The following is a 21,545-nucleotide window of genomic DNA, read 5'->3' as shown; positions in this document are numbered from 1 at the left end:
AATGACACTGTATAGCTACATTTGCTTAATATCTAGGTCATTGCTCCTCCAAAACAAAAACAGATAACAAAAAAACATATTAAAGTTTTTTCTTACCTGGGTAGGAGAAAAAACTTTCAGGAGGGAAAGGGGACGGAATTTCAGCTCTAAAAAGGGGCATCCCCCCCCCACTGAATATACATCAATATGGACATTGCACCAGACTTGTCTTTCCCTTATAAACCCACATGAAATTGAATAGAGAGAACGGCATGCATGCATGTAAAAGATAACAGTGTTTTTCCCTGTTCATTCTCCCCCATTAAATGCATCACATACTGCACATTTATGCAATTTGATATAATCCATTCACCATGCCTGTTCATGCAAATGACATTAAACTGAGCATGGAATTATACATTTACCGTATTTGTCCCAACAGACATGCAGGACCAAGGTCAAAGTAAAGACTCCAGGCCCCAATTTCTTGAAACTTCTTAGGCTTAACAGACTAAGGTAGCTTATTTCAATTAGCCAAAACACACATACCTTAATTGAATTTTGTTAAATGAAAAATGGTTTGCTGTAATTATCATCAACATAATTCCAATCTCAAGTATAAAAACTCTTAGTAAATGTAAATATTATGCAAATTATTGAAACACAACAATAGCGAGCTTATCTTAATCCTGTTAAAAGGGACTTAAAAATTTCGAGAAATTGGGGCCAGCTTATTGAATATACTAACCCCAAATTTGCTGCGACTCTCAGACAGACGAGGACCGGGCAGTGAGCCAGGGCCGCAATGATGTTGATGTTCTAATATTCTTTTGTGAAATCAAATTCAGTTGAATAAGAAAATAATTTTATTTTGGAAAAATCATTTTATCGTCTACAAAGCATGTTTAATTTGGATATTTAAGTTGCTATGTAAGTAACACAATATAAGTAAACTGTATCACCTTGTTAAGGTAATAGTGTCACATGGCTTATACTTGCACAAACCTAGAAACCATGGAATGGAAACCCCCTGAATTAGCGATAAAACACACAATCTTAAGTGCCAACTAGAAATAATAAAAAATTCTGCCAGTTCTTTATATGGAGATAATTGGTGAGCTTTGTTAATTTCAGTCAGCTTTGCTATATATTGACAGTACCCGCGTCTGTGAGAAATATATAGTGAAGCTGACTGAAATTAACAATATATATTTCTCACAGACGCGTGTACTGTCAATATAATTAGCAATTGATGTGATTGTTTTCAATATTTTAAATTGATATTTCATCACATTTGGATCATAATAACTCATGTAATTGATGAAACAAGATCATATAAACCTGTTAATAATCGGATAAATTACAAACAAAATACCCCTACTAGAACACGTTATCTTTTAGAAGAAGTGCATCTGGAAGGACAAATACGGTAGATCCAAATAGCACTTCAAGGACACAAGAATAAATTTGAAAGTGCAAATTTATTAATAAATACCATGGCTCACAACTGTGTCCAGCAAAATGGCATAATATGGCAAAAACGTACATTTAACATGTTTCAGCTCCATGATTTTGGAGATGAATTTAATCCCGTTTAAGGTGTCTAAGCCCTATATATATAAAACTAAAGTTACTTACTAGTCCATAACCCCAACCATCAGGCAAAAGAAAAGATTTGCATCAAAATGGAGTTTATTTAAATTTATTTATTTCACTTGTTGTGAATAAAGTTATATTAACTAATGTTAAGTCACTCTCCTTGACTACATTTTGTGTGCAAGTTTTGTCTTATATTGTGGAGGGAAAGTACCAGAAAAAAAAAAATCTTGACAGACTAAGTCACAGGCCATCAACTAATCTCACATACCCCCATGCTGGGAACCAGCCTGCCCATTCTAGGAATGCAGCCCACGATGCCGTCATAAGAAAACGTGGTCTATAACAAATGCACTAATCAGATTTACCTTAATAACGTACATTTATATTGTTAATCAAAGCCACTTACTGAATTTCAGGCGAAGACTTAACTTTCTTCTTCGTTTTGTAAGTGTTGACATTTTTTTCTCCTTCAAACACAAGTTAACCAAAAGGTCCCTTCTGTTCGATAATGCACACCTGAATCCAGCACACTTTGCAGGTGTTTTTTCTGCAGAAAATCAAGTCCACCTTCCGGAAAATATGATTTAAGTCTGGCTTAATAAATCTCCAGAAAGCACTGTCTTTCATTTGTGTCACAATCCCTCTCTTAGCTTAAATTATCCTTGTCAGATTTCCTTTTTGCACCTTCAGAACATAAGCCAATTATAAATCACAAGTCTTGACAAATTTATAACACTATGTGCGATGCAGGACTGCCCTGATTATTTTGGTTTGCAAACAAGTCTGCACCATGTGCAAAAATCAGTGCTCTGTTTTTATGGTGAACCACTTGACGATGAACAAACTTATGTGACCTTGACTCAGATAAATAAATCCAGGCTCAATAGTGCAAATTCTCGAGGTCAACCTGGGTTTTCTGTTTCCAATATAATATATTATGCAGAAGGATGGCTGTATGGTGTTATTGGCACGTGACTATGCAAGCTATTTTAAGCTACTTGGCTTTATGTCGGTCACCGATGTTAATTCAATTTCCACCACGCAATATGATTTAGATAGTATCACCATTGAAAACTGAATCCATTTCAAATTAAGCTCGCTGGTTAAATTAGGTCGAAACTGATCACTGTGTTTACAAAGAAACTAAATGGCTGAAATGAGGGATTTGTGCATAAAGAAATGATAATAGTTATACCTAAATTCTTTAAAACACAAACACTTTGCATCCTCAAGAGAAAACTAATTATAAGTGTTTTTGTTATCTCCGACACCTGCCTTTATCTAAGCTGGATGAAGACAACACAAACAATGTTTGCACAACAAACAATGAAGATATGTCAGAAAATAGCATAAATTATAAATACCTCTATATTTCATGAAAAGCAGTGAGTATTTTTAAATAAATGCACTTAATTGTTATTTTCTCCTACACATGATACATTATAAATACAACCCCCAGAACAATTTTTACAAGAGTTGAACTACATGTACATTAGTATCTCAAAAGCTTTTTTGATTTTTTTTATGAGAGTATTAAAGAAATGGTTAGCTTACGAATAATTAAACTTAAATTACCCCTCTGAAGTGTGCAAGCCTATTTGGGTCAAAAATTCTTAATTCAATATAAAATCGGTCAGAAAGTTGAACTGACTGGTCAAGGCCTGTGAACAAACAAGATAACTCTTTGGAACACTTCTTAAACTGTATAGTCATCATTTGAGGTAGTTTATGACCTGATTCCTTAATTTTCTTAGGTGCAAGGATACCTGACTGTCAGAGTACTTAAATAAAAAAAGTTGAACTAATCAAACACCCCAGTTTTTAAACTATTTTTATAAAGACAGTTTTAATTTGTTCTTTACAATATTTACATTTCCAACTTCACAGGGGATGCAAATACAACATATAATTATACAGATCAGGAAGAGTTACCCCTCATGTCTAAGTTTGAAAAAATGCTGCAAAGTTAAATAATGTTCTCTTTTGCATGAATATGCTGGGCTAAAATTTCAATATGTTAACTTATATAATTAGTCGGCGCCCAGAAGGGCGCCGACTATATTTGATATTACTTTAGAAATATTCCAACTTAGGGACTAGTTCATGAATTGCAGAACAATGCTTTCAACAGTTTCCACGTTGCATGATAAAATATGAAGTTTAGTTTGTTTTATAAAACTTTACACTTTAATTGATCATGAAACCTTGAATTATAATAGCCCTGCTTATCGTTTTGATTTTAAATACCAACTCAATCATAACAACTCGGCCATCTCCGAGATAGATACAGGCCGAGGTGTTCCGATTGATATAGATGAAAGTTACACGGTACTATTAAAATATCCTTTATGTCTGTAAACCTCCTACGCAGTGATCTCCCTTGGTGACAGCAAAAATGCCGAGTTTAAAAAAAAAATAACCTTGAGCTTATTTGTTTGTTTTGAAAATGCCATTCGAAAGAATGAACTCCAGATAATTCCCCTTTGATATATAGTATTTTTACCCCCATTCTATATACTCATATGAGTGAAATGTGTTACATAAACTTGTACAAAATATAAAGCAAGGAATTCACAGAACATGCCGGTGCAAATAAAAGGTGAATTTCATGCTATTGAAATCTATGTATTAGACCATTGACTCTATTTAATCCGAAGAAACGTATGTATATTTTTGTTATTATTCAGTTTTAACCGGAGGATTAGCTTGGGGAAAAAATAACACTAATGTCCTTCGAGCATATGTACACCCAACATGAAACAAAATATTATCATTGAAATAATAACCATTTTTGGTTATCTGCATGCACGTTTTTCTTCTAATTTCATTGCGCCGACTTGATGCTATGCATCAACTTTTTTTCTTGTCATGTATTGTAAGCATAGAATAATTAACCTTTAACAGTTCTATAACCATAAGATCCATGCTACCTTCCCTTGGCAAAATAATAGACCGATCTTCAACACAGGAATTTCCTAACTATATTTAGAATGGAAAACCCAATATCTGCTGACATCTTGTGCATAATAAAAACATGACCAAGGTCACGTTCAATATCATGATGATGAAATGTACCATTATATAAACATGAACATGATTGATATTATTTGAATGAAAACTGTATAAATTACTTTAAAACAAAAAGAGTGTTAAAACATTTTCAAATTTTACTTATGATGTGTTACTTATGTTTAGGCCAAATAAAAATGATGGTGTGGATATGGTTACCCGACCAACCCTACTTTTAAGTTCCAGCCCTAATGATTTTTATTTTTTTTAGCTTTTTATCATTCATGGAAATTAACACCATGATTTTGGTACTATTATTAGTATAAGAAAATACAGTTTACTTTTAATATGATACTTTCATAGTAATGTAACAGTCAAAATGAGTATGTATGAAAACAATACAATGATATCAGTAAATTGTGTGAAATAAAATAATTTCCCATTTTCTCTACCTTTCTGTACAGTAACCACAACATATGGTTGATTAAGCCTTAGCCATTTGATATCCATTCTATCACTAAGAGAATTTCATGTATTGTTAAAGAATGCTGAATTGTATCGTATCACCAAAGATTATGCAAATGTGAAAAAAATTGAAGATGTAAAATGAAGGTAAAACTAGCTTTTCATATATTCAGGTTTTAAAAGGGACAGGGTCCTGCAGAAGAGGGACAGGGTGCTGCAGCAGAGGGAATTAGGGTGCTGCAAAGGGGGACAGGGTGCTGCAGAAGAGGGAAGGGTGCTACAGAAGAGGGACAGGGTGCTGCAGAAGAGTGGCAGGGTGCTGCAGAAGAGGGAAGGGTGCTAAGAAAGAAAAGGACACAGTGTATCGGGCTGTGACGAACTTGAATTAATTAATTAAAGTAATTTAGGTTTAAAGAACCAAATATATAAAGTTTGTATGTATTTATAAAAGGTTCTAATCAATTTTTGATACTAATATTTGGTGTTAAGCATTTAATTCTAAGAAGGCAGAAGGTAGCCGATGCTGGTCTCCAGGAATGCAGAAGGGTGCTGCCAAAAAAGGACAGGGTGCAGCAACCTTCCATAACTGTCTAGCTAGTTCTCTAATATATTGCCAATAACAATCCTGTACCAGACAAATAAATTGTGTAGAAATTGAAGGTTTCATAGGGTCAGACAACTATTTTTTTTTATTGTTTTGTGAAATGTCGATTTTGTTTTGTGAAATGGCAACAAAATCGTAAATATTTAATGCGAAGGCATTATTATCAAAATTTCAAATAAGAGCTCTGTTTTTCATAACTTAAGTTGAACATTGTTGGCTCAAACTCCAAGGGACCGGTGAAAATACCTTGCGCTTCTGGAAATTCAGGCCAAGCAGGAATGCTTACATTCAGCAGAAACAATTCCATTCTTTACATCCAGTTTGAGCCAATGATAAATACGAGCCATTAGTGAGTTCGACCCAACAGGGTTCAACTGTATTTAAAATATTAAGAAAATGCTCTTTTGCTCAAAACATTAATTTTGTTACACCCTTGTAAACTAAATATAGGCCTGAAATTACAAAATTCTATTCCAATGACTATCAGATTCAGTCAGTTACTGTTTGATATTAATATATAAAAGAAACGAAAAAAATAGCTCATTTTCAAAGTTTCAAAAAATTGTTGCCAACATAAAATCTGCGAGATAGTCCCTTTAAGGCATCCACAAGGCAGGGGTACACGGCAACACTGTCATGACTCTTTTTCTACATTACTCAGGCCACACCAAATTAATGTTTAGTTCCTCAGATTTTTGCCAAAAAAATTGGAGCGAGCGAGCGAAAAAAAGAAAAAAAAATTTTTGACAGTTTTCATAAAAACCGAAGCGAGCGAAGAGCGAAAAATATATTTTTCCTTATATTCAATATAAATAAGAAAGATTGTTCAAAATAATTGCCCTTAAAGCCATTTTAATGCCATCTTGAACTGAACCTCTAATGGACATTGGGAAAATGTCGGAAAACATACTATTTATTCATCCGTGTTTAGTACAAACATTATATGGATAAATCTAATTTCTTATATAATTAAAACGTACTTTAATATGACGATCATTCATAATAATAAATAACCCTGCTTTTAGTAAAGTTTGAAACAACTTATATAAATCTACCTGAATCAGTTTAACATAATATGCAACTGTATTTAGACATAACTTAGGATTGATTTTAGATTTGTAAAAAATGATCACTTACACACTGGCATCATCAAACATCAGACTCCATATAACATAGACTAAATTTTGTTTTTATTATCACAGGAAATGCAATGACATGTGCTTATTAAAACAAAAAGAACAAGGTTTTTTTTTCAGAGTACTTATTTTGGTTATTTAGATGTTTTTATGCACCAGCCAATTGTATATGTGCCCCCCCACCCCCAGTCCATAATAGCGGGGATTTTGACTTCCAGTCTCTCAAAACCCGGGTAAAATACCCGACCTGCAGGGACACACTGCTGGTAAAATCCCTGCCAAATGGCCCGCAACCCCGACTATTTTCAATATGCCTCTGCTGTCCCTGGTATACCCCTGGAACAAGGGCGAGGGGAGGGCGGGGCAGTGGTTACAATTGACAAGTGCATTACAATCCCGGATTATGTTGCAAATAAAAACAAAATATAAGGTGATAAATTTAGGCTTACTTATGTTGAGGTATATCCAGACCAGTGTTTATATCGCTATTTGTGAAAAGATATTTGTTCAAAACTGTTGCTTTGTCAGAATTTGATCAAAAATGAGCTTGATACATCAATTTGGACCAAACAATGACTCATGTTCCAGTTAAGTTGACCTGTGACATCTTCAGCATCGTCGTAACGAGGTATGATGTTGGTCCCTTGTATTATGACTTGAATAAAATGGTACTAAGTTGATCATTCGGATTTCCATTCAAAACGAGTCACTAATTACGCAATATAATCGCTACCAGTCTCAGATACATATGCTTTATTTCATAATGATTGCTTTAAATAATGATCCTTTAGTGCATGAGACGATCAACAATGACTTTAAGCATGCTCAAAACATATTTATTGTCAAAAATAAGATTTAATTTCCAAACTTCGAGCCACATTGTTTATACCGGAAGCGGCCATTTTGATTGAATTTATTGAACCCATGCTAAACCGATCGATATACAGTATAAAAACACTAAGCATCGGTAACTTCCCTTTACAAAAACACGAAAACTAGTGTAGAAAAATTAAACTTGATTATTTTTAGCCTTTTAATAAATTATTATCTGAAAAAATCTGCTTGGCGATCAAAATGGAGGTGCGGGCGCACAAAAAAATAAAAATAAATCCGCGGAACGAAATATCAATTTGGTGTGGCCTCAAGCAAGTATTTTAGCAAGAGAACAGTACCCTGCTTCATATATGTATATGGTACTTTTGAACATGTGTACCAAGTTTGATGTAAATAACTCATAATGTGTCAAAGATCATATAACTTTTTCTACGTCTTCTTTTTGCCAATGCCACCAATATAAACAAAATGCCAATAAAGGCTCTAGATAGTATTAACCTCGACATTTTTCCTTGACAAGACAATAAACCAGAAATAACTACAGGAATTTCCATTATCTATGCCATCAATACTTAGAGGGAACAAATTTATTGCACCCTTACTGTAAGGCAACCATAACTTAATTGCTAGATTTTCATTCCTGCCAGCCCCCTCTGACTGCCTGACACCCTTAAGTGTCGAAACATGAGTTTACCAGCTATGCCAACTCTCAGCAGATGCTATTGTCTACATGGACCAAGGCTGAAATGACAATATCTAATACATTTTTTTCCTTTTAACAAGCAGGCTTAGGTATATGCCTATTAACCCCACCCCCACATCCCAACACTAAATACTACTGTTCAGTAACTAACCTAGCATTTAGCATACTCTTTAATCAGCCTATAAAAGCCCATTCATAATGCCTTTTTGTCACAAACATTTCAATTTCCAACATTCTAAGAAGAAATTTGAACAATAAGTTTTTCGCACTGCATGGAGTTTAATTAAAGGCTCCTATTTCATTGGCTGGTAGAGGCAAAACCAGAGTAAACTGTACATGTAGGGATCCGTTGCGGGTGTATGAGCCTGCCCCTTAGTAGAGCGGGTGTATGTCAGCTCTGGCCCTCAGTAGATTGGGTGTATGAGCCCGCCCCTTAGTAAGCGGGTGTATGAGACTTGCTCTAAGAAGTCAAATTCTTTATTGATACGAATAAGAACATGCTCAATCACTGATGGTTGCAGTCGGCTTTCTTCGACACTAATAGGTCAATTTACAGACTATAGATGTTGCACTTGATTCATTAATAACTTAAGCTGTATTTGAGGGAACAAAGCCATGATCATTCAATGTGCCAAACCTTGAAATGCTAAGTTCCTTTGCAAACAAAAGTATTTGTCTTAGAAAACCTGCATCTCTGCTTAACAAGATTTTGAATGTTATTCATAGGGCCTTTCTCCCAGATATTTTACAGAATTGTCCCGGCAATCTTTCCAAGATGATCAATACACAGAATGAGGCGCCAGCCAACCTGTCCAAACAATGGTAGAAAGCTCTGTACACCGGAAATCATTCATATTAGATGATTGAATTGTTAAAATAAACTATACTTTGATTTATAATTTTATGCATTTTTTTGGCTAAAAAACTTATATTGACTTAAAATTCTATGCACCAGAATAGCAAAACTCAGTTGATTTCCATATAATTATGACAAATTTTGTTACTACAACAACAGTATCATCCATTTCTAAATTCAGCTTTAAAACTTTATCAGGTCATGAAATTTCATGTTCAGCTTCCATTTCATTTGTCAGTACTGCAGTCCCATCAATTAATTTAAAACCAGGTTTTGTTTTAAGTTTCTCAGAACACTGAACATTATTTTGCTAAGATCAATCTTTTTTTTGTCAAGATGAATATTATTCTAAGAGAAAACCATTCGAAATTAAAAGTGAGATGTTTCATTTTAGTTGAATAATGGATGGACATTTACATAAGGTTGAGAATAGTAATCATTTGAGAGACTTTCTCACAGAAAGTGACACCAAGTTTCATGCTAATACCTTAAACAATTTTAAAGTCTTGGTAAACGTTTTGCACTAAAGCAAAATAATGATGATGATGCCAGACAATTTACACCATGGATACAATTACACCTCATGATTTTATGGAGAAATTACCATGCTTACAATGGATGAAGAGTTATTATACATCAATAATTTGTTGTCAAGTTGTATTCCTTTGGCTCAGCGTTGCTTGGCATGATCATATCGTTGACTCAATTTATGTACAAATGACCGATTTGATTCAACTGCATATATATTAAATCAGATCCACGCGGCTCAATTTTGCCTGTTCATTCATTTGTTTTTGTGACTTGACCTTGACAGGATTTTGATTTTCGTGAATGTAGGCATGTGTTTTTACACCTTGTTTTGTTACTATATCTTACAGCTTACATGTTCACCTTCAGATTAACTTAAAATCACAACACACAGTTTTAAAGGAAACACCCATAAAAACTGAATTCTCAGCAAATTTATGCCCATAATGAACTTGGCTTCTTCATTTATATAAAATCTTGTTAAGCCGGGCAAATGACTCAGCTTACACTGTTCACATGCAAAACAAAAAAATCATTGGCTGTACCTATCCTATTATTGCAGCGAAAATGTTGACTGTTTGCCAGTCATCCTTAAACTGGCAATCAGATATGCCATTATCCAAAAACGGCATTAACAAAGTGCTGTAAAAGTAAGAAGAATATAACCTGGGGCGTGTTGCGAAGACAGTATGAACCACAAAGCACTACGTGAGAGCACTTCTTACCCAAGAAACAACCTCAATCAAAATACCATACAAAGAGCTTTCTGCTGAATATTTCATCGCAATTAGCAGTGGGTTGATTATAAACGAGACAAATAATAAATAAGCTGTCAAAACACTCAATCTGTGAAAGTGCAGCTTTATTGACTAAGGAATTGCACGCTCTACCCTTATGAAGCGTTAAGGTTTAACTCAATATGTTTGAACGCTTCGAGCATCTTCGGTAATTGCTTCTTTTTTTTCAAGGATGGGTCTCATCTCAGAATTTTACTTTTGTCTGAAGCAAAATGTCATTTCATATGAGCAATAATGTGTCACAGACGAAGTGGGAACATGTCAAAAACAAAACCAATCATGTCTCAACTTTATAGAATATTTGAATCCATCAGGAGCAGTTTGAATTAGCAAAGGCCAAGCCCAGAAGCCATACATTGATAAAATACTTTCCAATCTTGCTTAAAACAACATTTTAAAACATCAGGCTTCATAACAATTTCCAAAGCAAAATAGCAATGAAGTTGGGTTTGCTTGTTTTTCCAAATACTAATTTCGACTACGGCTACCAAAGAGCAAGCAGTTGCTAAATTTTCCCAAGCTAATACAGGCTGAAACGTGCTACTGGACTCTCAAATGTGAATCTTGCAAAGCGTCAGCATAAAGAGCGTGACTCTAGGCTCTAAATCGTGTGTTTCACACCAAATATGGGAGACTTGACAGCTGTGTAAAACATCTTAATGTCTTGGAATGGCTCACTTGCTTTGTTTCATAGCAGACCTCATAGCGGGACTAGCAGCCTTTCTTCGTCATTAAAAGTATTGTTGTTAAAAGTGTGTGTTTGGGAAAGCGTACGTGGACAGGGATTCTCGGTCAAAGCATATCTATTATGTCTATAAAATATCATAAAAACAAGAAATAATACCATTATGTTGTCATTCAGAGTCAGCAAATCTTTGTTTTACCAGAAAGGTAAATGCTGTGCTTTAATGCATTTAATCCTTGTTTTGCACAAATTATTTTGCAATTACATGGTAAAATATGAATTTAACCCTTCAATATATTTCCCCCCCCCCATTGTTTTTTCACAAACCCATTTAGATATTAAAGATAAGAAAATTCCCATATTTAAAGTCTATTAAGGGGATCTCAAAATTACCCTACCCCTGGATCAAAACCTTAATCCTCTCCTGACCGTATTTATGGAACATATGTATGGAACGGAATATGTATTGCAGTGCCCCAGATGAAAAATGAAGCAATTGGGTATTTCACTTAGAACTTTGATTTGAATTGCAAGACACTAATGGGTACTTAGGCACTTGAATGTGTCTCAAAAATTACTTTGAGAAAAAGTTTCAGGCATGTAGCTGACTGTACACAAATACGCAGTTGCATAATTAAATTTTGACAGGTCAAAATTTTTGTCAAACCGAAAACCCCGAATTTTAAATAGAAACCGAAGGAGGGCAGGGGGTGAAGGAGTCAATCTGCGTAATCCCAAATTGGCCCAAGCTACACGTCTTGAGTATTGTGGTTTACCTCTGAACATTTGGGGTGCCATTTTGTGCCCACCCTTATTTAAGTTAATGTTAGGTACAGTACTCAGATTCAAGATAAGATATTGTTAGTAATAAGCAACCATGGGAACAACTACTTCAAAGACATGTAGGTTTTGTTACAAACGTTTACGCCATCATGTTTTTGTGTTTTTTTCGTATGTGCCAAATCTGGCGTATGAACTGCTTTAGTAACAATGCCATTTCTAATAACTTAAAGCTGCACTCTCACAGATATACCATTTTTAGAACTTTTTTATTTTTTGTCTTGGAAAGAGCAAATTTTGGCATAAACATCGATCTTTAAATCAATGATATAAGATTGTTGACAAAAAATCAGATCGTAGTTTTTCATATTCCGTTTGAAAATTAATGTTTTATGGCTTAAACCGTTACTAAGGCCCCCCCCAAAAAAATACCTGTGTTTCCGAAAAAAAAAGGGTCGGTAGGTCGGGATTTTTTTTTTTTTTTTTTTTTTTAAACTTTCCATATCATGCAATTTTCTGTTGCATCAGATAAATTATGTTACATCTACGCGTTTCCTAATTTACAAAAAGTCTGATAAAACAGCATTGTTTTATGTCTGAAATCATTTCCTTACCTCCAACTACCATATTTTCCCGCCAATTTTGCCCATGAAATGTGGTGTTTTAAGGTATACAATACTCGTTAATAAGTCGTGATCTGTTTTTAGGAAAAATCAAGCACTTCAATTTCAACAAATCTGTGATAATATTCTAGCCAAACAGTCAATTATCAGCTAAATTTTTAATTTGCTTGAGGAAAATCGCCGATTTTCTTGTCAACTGTGAGCTCCTTAAACTAGGCCTTCTAGTGGAGGTAGGTTAATAAAAGAACAAGTAAACGTGGATATGAATTTATTTTACGTATCTTATTTTCGTACACTACAATCAAAGTTTCATTCATATTTATAGTGAATTCAAACATTTCGGTCATTGTTTTAAAATTTATTGATTTTTTTTTTGATATACGCAAAGCCTAATCGTAAAAAAGTAAGTTTTATTTTGGACATGGATAAATAACACCGCGAACTATAATTCAAAATATTTTCATTAAAAAAAACAGCAAAATATGTCTCCGTTGATCAACCACGTGTTTGGACCGTAAACATGCGTTTGCCAATTTTAAGATATTGGACAGGGTTCGCCGCCCTCCGCCATTTTGTTTTTCCGTCTCGGTAATACATAATCAGGAATGAAAGTATATTCTCCGGGGACATTGAAAGAAAAACAACGAAAATAATAATGATATATTTAAAGAAATATATTTTTTACGATAGAATTTAAATATTATTTTTTTTTACTTTGATGTCTAAAAACAGATTTGGGTCGGCGAGGAAAAAATAGGGTCGGTCGTGTTACCGGAAACACAGGTACTTTTTTTTTGCCTAACGGTTTAAAAAAAATGCATAAAACATCAATTTTTGAACTTAAATATAAAACAATGCGATCTACTTTTTTGTCAGCAGTCTTATTTTACTGGTTTCCATGAATTTTCGCAAAAATTGGCTCGTTCCAAGACAAAAAATAAAAAAGTTGTCAAAACGTTCAATCTGTGAGAGTGCAGCATTAAGAACAGACTCTGTGGAGCACTCCGAAGCTGATCTATTAAAGGAATGTGCCATTTCAGAGGTTGAATATGAGGTTTGCGTCCAAGTTTGGACATTTTTTGTTTCTAATATGCAGCCACCTTATCTCTGAAGCGCTTAACTGACAAAGATTGCTGATCTGATCATGGACGTAGTCTAAAATAATAGACGTGTTATACGGGATTCTTCCAATCCCTAACGTCTAAACGGGAATGTGCAAAAAACGGGGGTGTTTTAAAAATATTGAAATTCTTTTAAGTGAAGTATTTTATGGTTGAAATTGATCATAAAGAGTTATATTCATATTTTACCATGTAAGTGAAATGTTATTTTGCACTAAACAAGCATTTAATGCATTAAAACAAGTTGTTAACCTTTCCAATAAAACAAAAGTTGACTGACACAGACATCAATTATGCGAAGGGGAACAACTCGATACAATCGTAATAGCTCGGCCTCCTCGGACAAAGCTTCGAGATAGACCTCGTTATACAATCGCAACAACTCGGCCATGACCGAAATGTTCCGAGCGATTTAAAACTGTGCCCTAAAGCCTTGCAGGTGCCCTTCATGTATATATCATTATGTTTTGACAGAATGAAATGAAGAAAAACCGTCAAACTCATAATTATAAGTTGGATATTTATTTTTTTGTGTACGGAACTAATATAAAATAACATTATCTGGTAATATTTCTTGTTTTTATGATATTTTATAGATGCTATATGCTTTAACCCGGAATCCTGATCGGAACAACTACCCACTTTTGATACTAAACAATTTGTACGTGAAGGATTTGCCATATCAAAAATCTTTAAAAAATTCCGTCAATGTACAATTATTTGGACTAATCATGGACGCAGGTAAACGCTTGATTTAAAGCAATAATTAAGTGGCTGTCATTTTCAGACATCCATGTGATACAAAAACTTATGTATTCCAGCAGTTTTTACGCATGAATTTGTAATTATTACAGTGAATTAAAAGCATTTTGTGTCACCTTCACGCTCATTGATGAAATTTATTGCATGTTTGGCAATTTCTTGTGAGTGACATAAGCAAATACGGGGCTTATCTGGCACACTCAGGTATTGTAATTAACAACTCTAAACATGGATCAATAAAAACTACTACATCATAACATGTACACTTAAAATCATTATGAGAAATCATTCTTGCAAAATTAATTTTTGAAAACAAAACAACAATAAAATCTATACCTGCCACATTGGATTTCTTCACTTTTTCCATTAGTTTACTTTTTAAATACTTTGTTGGCTGCATTCAATTGCTTTTTCTTCATTTCCACAAACAAATATTAAAATATGTTCAAGCAAATCCTATTTGCTTAAAGAAGTAAAGAAAACTAATATTTCCTAGACTAGGAAGTTAGGAAATCCACCCATAATTCTTAGCTAGCCTCACTTTCATTTAACTCAGAATCCTGTTACTATTTTTACAATATCTATTAATAATCAATGAATGAGGAAATCCTCTGGGAGAGTACATTTTATCTATAGGGGAGGTGGTATTCTATGATCAGTAAAACACAGAGCAAAGGTTACAACTCACCAACTTTTGGACTTGAGGGGGGACTACAGCTTGTCTGCAAGTAAAAAGAGGAAAATAAAATACAAATTTGATTGTAATACCCTTTCTTCCTCTTGGAAAAAAAAACAAACTTGAACACATGCCACAATGATTGATTTTTCTTCCATACTGTATATTTAATGAAAATAGTGAACATTGTGTTGACTGTGAGACAAGGTACATGATCATAATTTTGGTCATTTATCAATTGACAAATTAAAGAATTTTGGAAAATACAACTCATAGAGCCTCAAATAAACAAGAGCTGTCGTAGGACAGCGCACTAAACAGTTACTATACACTGCTTTGTCTTAAAATTAATACAATGGTGATGAAATATATGCCTGTCAAAAGCAATAAATAAAGTCAAATTAAAAAGTAAACAAGAAACACCACAGTGTGACAAAACCAGCTTTTCAATGATTGTCAGAAGCTCTTCCTACATACACCAAGTTAAGTCACAATATGTCAACCCTTACTAAAGTTATTCAGTACCAAACTGTTATCAATTTTTTGAAAGATTTCCAATGCTGCCCATGAAATAGACTGTCCCAAATGCTACCCATGAAATAGAGTGTTACAATGCAACCCATGTAATAAACTGTCCCAATGCTACCCATGAAATAGACTGTCCCAATGCTACTCATGAAATAGACTGTCCCAATGCTACTCATGATATAGACTGTCCCAATGCTACCCATGAAATAGACTGTCCCAATGATACCCATGAAATAGACTGTCCCAATGCTGCCCTTGAAATAGACTGTCCCAATGCTACTCATGAAATAAGACTGTCCCAATGCTACCCATGAAATAGACTGTCCCAATGATACTCATGAAATAGACTGTCCAAATGCTACTCATGAAATAGACTGTCCCAATGCTACACATAAATTCTGGATTAAGACATTTATATAAATCCCTAAGGGTGTGGCCATTGCCTCACCATTTGTGGAACAACACATCGATAAGGGTATAATGCCATCTTCATGACAAATAATTTCAAAGAAACTTGCCATAATGATAACAGTTCGGGTAATCACACTTAATATTCCAAAATAATATTACAAAGAAATAAATCCTGTTACGTCAAATTCTAAAACATACACCACAACTTGTACCCTTAAATGCCACAAGTTTTGTGGGATGTTAAGTATAAGCTTCTAGCATTTACTGTAAAGTGTCATTATCATTTCATTATCCCCTTCGTAAAACTGTGACAACCAAATGACCCGATATGAAAAATGGCACATAATACTGCGTAAATACAGCATCCAATTTTATAGCATATGACTTACACGCACAGAATGAAAGATCAAAAACAAGAATGCATGCTAAATTTTGAAACAAATCTTTTACGTCTTAACAAATTATCAAAATTGATGGATTATGCAGAAACACAATTGATAAAAAAATATTTTTCATTTTAACCCAATTTTGTGAAAACCCTTGTCAATTGACAGTGTTTCAAAATGTCTCAGTATTGAAGCTAAAGAATTAGACAATGCATTTTTTTGTCCAAACAAAAGACCATTAACTTTTTTATCAAATCTACTCTTTGTTTATTTTACAGGCATAAATATTTGTACAAATTTCTCTACAGTGTATCAACTAACCTGATGTACCAAGGCTTTTCGTGGCGGTCGCATGTGTTTAGAGTCTGAATTTGCTCTGGGTCGATATCGATTGTGAAACTGATCGACCCCAGTGGGTGGACCTGATGCATGGCGCTGACGAGAATTCGGAACCCGCAATTGATCGCCGATTATTCTTGCCATAGGCGAGGGGTTCTCACCATTTGTTGGGGGCATAGATACAAAATGGTCGTTACTTTTTAAGGCACTTAGCGTTGCTTCATCCATGGAAGCGTCCATGCGAGCCTGTTGCAACATTTTTTTGTTCGGTTTCTTAACTCCTGATAAATCCGATTTTGAGCGGGGTCTGATTGCATCAAAAAAGTTTTTAACTTTTGATGAGGTCGATGGCGAGTTTCCCTTTCCACTTTCATCGCCAGACTTTTTACGACTTTTGTCTTTGGAAAAGAGACCTTTAAGACCTGTCGAACCCGACCGTTGGCGAAACTCCCCATCAACGTTGTCAGCCGACCCATGATACTGTCCCACCGGTGACTGAGGGCTTGGGTCTGTCTCCATTAATGGCATCGCTATTGCACTCAAGTCCTGAAATAAACAAACAAAAAATATAAGGAAAGTTGAGATTGTGAAGAAAGCTAAAAGCACTATTCCAAGGGAAGCAAATGCTATACTTAAAACATTGTTTACATGAACTGCATTATATCCCTTGGATTTTTTTTATCTGACAAAGGTAAACGAAAGTCACTAACATCTTGAGCATTTAAAGATAACAGATTTGGGGAAATAAATTATAAACATATGTATATTATTGTATTTAATTTCAATTGTTTATTACAACACAGTTAATATTGACTCAATTCAAAGTACAGCATGCTTATTGATAAGTGCACATGACTATTTTAAAGTCATTCCACTTGTGATAATGCAGTTTGATGCATTTGAGTAAATGAACTTCAGTGATCTAACAAAGTTTATGATCTTGAAATTAATTTACTTAAACGCTTTATCTACCAAAACTTGAAGAACCTCCAAATTCTTGCCACATTAATGTTCAGTGCTCTGAAAAAAAAATTAAGAGTACTTGGAAAAGATCGGATTTATGGTAAAAACCTTGCACATTTGTTATTACCCCATAAAAATGGGTACCATTCATTTCCGAAATGGGTCAAAACAACAAATACAATATCATGACCTTCACTTTCACCTTATCTTACAGACTTGAAGAAAAACACCACAGGTAAATTTTAGGTTTATTTGTTTATATTCTTTTCGTTAGATAATAAATTATTGCCTTATGTTTAATTTGAAGCAGATAAAACAGGAATTTATGTTTGCTAACTGATACAGATTGTAAATAAGCAAGTTAAAAGCAAGCCCCCAGTACAATAAATACATAGATGTGAATTTCATATGATTTCTGAACTATTACATACAATGCACAGATATATCATAGATCTTATAGCTGCACTCTCACAGATTTACCATTTTGACTGTCTTGGAATGAGCTAATTCTTACGTAATTATCTAACAACCAGTGATATAAGATTGCTGACAAAAGATAAAATAACAGATTTTCATATTTCTCTTGAAAAAATTATGTTTTATGGCTAAAAGCGTTATTAACGCTTAAAGAAAATGCATAAAACATGAATTTTTGTACATAGAATATGAAAACCTGCAATCTGTTGTTTTTTCGGCAGTCTGATATCACTGGTTTCTATGCATTTTCACAAAAATTGACTCATTCCAAGACAAAAAATAAAAAAAAGTTGTCAAAACGTTCAATCTGTTGGAGTGCAGCCTTATTATTTTCCGTCTTCAGACTTGGTCAACACATTATTTATAACCATTTACAATAAGAGATCCACTATTTGACCTCCTTTTTTACCAGAATTTCTAAGTAGGATTATAAATGGACATAATTTGCTGTACATGCAAGTTTAATTACATGATTTAATTAGTTAAAAAGTTTGGATGGTAGGAAGCCATTGTATCATGTTTCAATATAATACATCAAGTGGTTGCTTAAGTATTGACCCTTCAACAGAATTTCTTAGTGGAATAAAAAAAAAGATCTATAATTTGCATTCAATGCAGAATTGAGTTATCAAACTTATTTAGTTGAGAACATTTGTACAAAGTCTCAACGCAATGGGTTGAGAAGTTGCTCAGATATTACTTATTGGCTGGGAATACTTGTCTAAAGTTTCATTGCAATACATGAAGTATCTTTTTCTGTTCGTTCCTTAGACTTGTCCAGCACATAATCAACAGCCATTTATAAAAAACAAGACAAGGCACCAATACATTCAATTGAAAAATGTATATATATATATATATATATATATATATATATATATATATATATATATATATATATATATATATATATATATATATATATATGAGAAGTTAAGTCTGCTTGAAATTGATTTTAAAACAAAAACCTGAAGGCCTATTCATTGTATATCTAATGTCTCTATCGATAAAAGTTTTAAAAGTAAATCAGTCAATCAATGACACAGATTGTTATCAATTGTTTACCGAAGTAACTGATTATAGTCGGTCAACAAATATTTTCCATTACTTGAAACAAAAGCAACTGGTGAGTCTCACCACGTGATGCAACCTTAAATGTGATGCAACCTTTTGATCGTACCACAAGGGCCATATATGGTGGTCTAGGGACCATAAATGCGAGTCTCCTAAAAGAACAAAGGCGATCATAACGTCACAAGAACCTGTCTCCAGAGATTGCAAGAGCAATTAATTCCAGAAAGTACCAAGCAGCATTAAAGCTGCACTCTCACAAATTGACAGTTCCGACTTTTTCATTTTTTGTTTTGTCTCAGTATCAGCTCATTTTGTAATCAGTGCCTTCAATTCAGTCGTATAAGATAACTCACAATGGGACAGATCTCAAATGTTTATAAGAATGCGTAAAATTTTATTTTTCTTATAGATTTTGTAATGCTCTTAGCCATAAAACATGAATTTTCGAACGTAATTATGAAAACTGCAATCTTCTCTTTTGTCAGCAGCCTTATATCACTGGTTTCCAGACATTTACGCAAAAATTGGCTCATTCCAAGACAAAAAAATATTCACAAAAAAGTTGTAAAAAGAATCAATCTGTGAGAGTGCAGCTTTAAAATATGCAAGGGCACTTACCCCATGAATTATGTAATGACAGACTCAACACCTACACATTAATTTAATGTGCATTGTTCATGCTTGGGTCACTGACTGCATATAATCATGTACATCAAGCTGTTGAAACGGTAATTACAAAAGCATGATGCTTCTTCTACCAACACAAACACACAAAATTAAATATTTATATGATTCAATCAATAATGTAACAATAATTGCTATGAATGGTAAATCATTGGTGAAGCTGAGTAATTCAAGGAACAAGAATGTTAACAATGTTAAACATGGCAGTTTTTGATAAATCAAGGGCAATAACTCTTGACCTACTGGTAAATAATTTCATTTTGTTTTTTATACATCAGGAAATAAGATCAAAGCTACGTGGACATTAAAGATTAACACTGATGGTATTTCTACAAACTAGAACTATTTACCTCATCCTGATACTCAGAATGTTCCGGAATCGACAGTCGCAACTCGTGATACCCGCTAGGCGGTGCACCTAAGGTCACCCTTCGACGTTTCGTCATCATTTTGAATATTTTAATAAGTTCCTCACAATTTCACATAAGACACAAATTTGTAACACTTATCAACAGTACTGTTTAAGTTTCACTGTCTAATTGCTTATTTCATCGATCAATACTTAGAGGTTCCCACCATGTAAATCACTTTACAGAGATGTCCATCTAAAATTATCCAATTTATTATCAATTGTCCTACCTGCAAACAAATTTTACACTGCAAATTAAGCTCACTGATTCCATCACTAAAGTTAAACAATTCATTTAGCACTGCAAATCAAGTTTTCCCCGATTCCATCACTTAAAGTTAAACAATTCATGAACGAAAACTGGCGTACTGTGAGTTTAAGATAAACCATATCCATTAAACTATTATATGACACTCAAACCTTTGAACGAGCATGGCTTGAACTAGTAGGAAAATCATTATTTGCTATTTTCATAATATTGCCCGTCATAAAATTTCCATACATGGACGATTATGGGTCGTGAAACGTTATGAAGATACTACTTGAAAAATTGTGTTTCACAATACGTCTGTAGCACAGTGCGCTATTTTGATCAAATTATTGGATGATATGATCCGCAGTGTTTTTTCGCAAACAGAAAATTTACAGACAACAGCCATAGTGAAGCAAATCCTTAAAACAGCAAAATATATCGAAGAAAACAACTCAACAGTCAACCAAACTTATAATAAAGCGAGTTTCTAAACACTCATGTGTATAAGTCCGTATTTCCTCTATAAGTGCTCAAAAACAAAATTGTTTCCAGAAAAAAAGCTGCTTGATCTCAGAGTATCTGTCATTTTCAATTGTCTCAAAGGAAATGTCCTAAAAGACGAGAAAGTAATTGAAGGAAGTTTTGGTCAGAACTCAGCACGAGGTGATTTTATTGGTAATGTAATTATCAGAAAATGTGCCGAATATGAGAAAAAACAGTCCTATAAACTTGTCATTTTTAAGCATATCATAATGATACTTTACAATTGTAATGCCCTATCTCCGAAAATGAAAAAGAACAAAGTTGCGATAACCAGGAAAAATCATTGTCGAATCTACAAATCATCAAACCATGGACACTCGG

At 33.9% G+C, this 21,545-nt stretch overlaps 1 protein-coding gene across 12 annotated transcripts in view; it reads right to left on the bottom strand.

Moving 5' to 3' along the window:
* LOC128234225 (5'-AMP-activated protein kinase subunit gamma-1-like) overlaps positions 1-21,545 on the bottom strand; it is a 221,045-nt gene that overhangs the window by 45,864 nt on the left and 153,636 nt on the right. For 10 of the 12 annotated variants that reach the window (XM_052948381.1, XM_052948351.1, XM_052948325.1 and 7 more), the window contains 2 exons: positions 16,804-17,367; positions 15,170-15,203 (listed from right to left, as the gene is read on the bottom strand). In XM_052948381.1, the coding sequence (XP_052804341.1) occupies positions 15,170-15,203; positions 16,804-17,367 (598 nt within the window). Of the gene's footprint in view, positions 1-15,169; positions 15,204-16,203; positions 16,323-16,803; positions 17,368-20,369; positions 20,659-21,545 lie in introns of those variants that run through there. The other 2 variants (XM_052948363.1, XM_052948424.1) reach the window with 2 other exon arrangements.

This window comes from Mya arenaria, chromosome 1, assembly GCF_026914265.1.
Source record: "Mya arenaria isolate MELC-2E11 chromosome 1, ASM2691426v1".
Lineage (NCBI taxonomy): Eukaryota > Metazoa > Mollusca > Bivalvia > Myida > Myidae > Mya > Mya arenaria.
The sequence above is the reverse complement of the archived record's forward strand: the minus strand, read 5'-3'. Positions and strand labels throughout refer to the sequence as shown.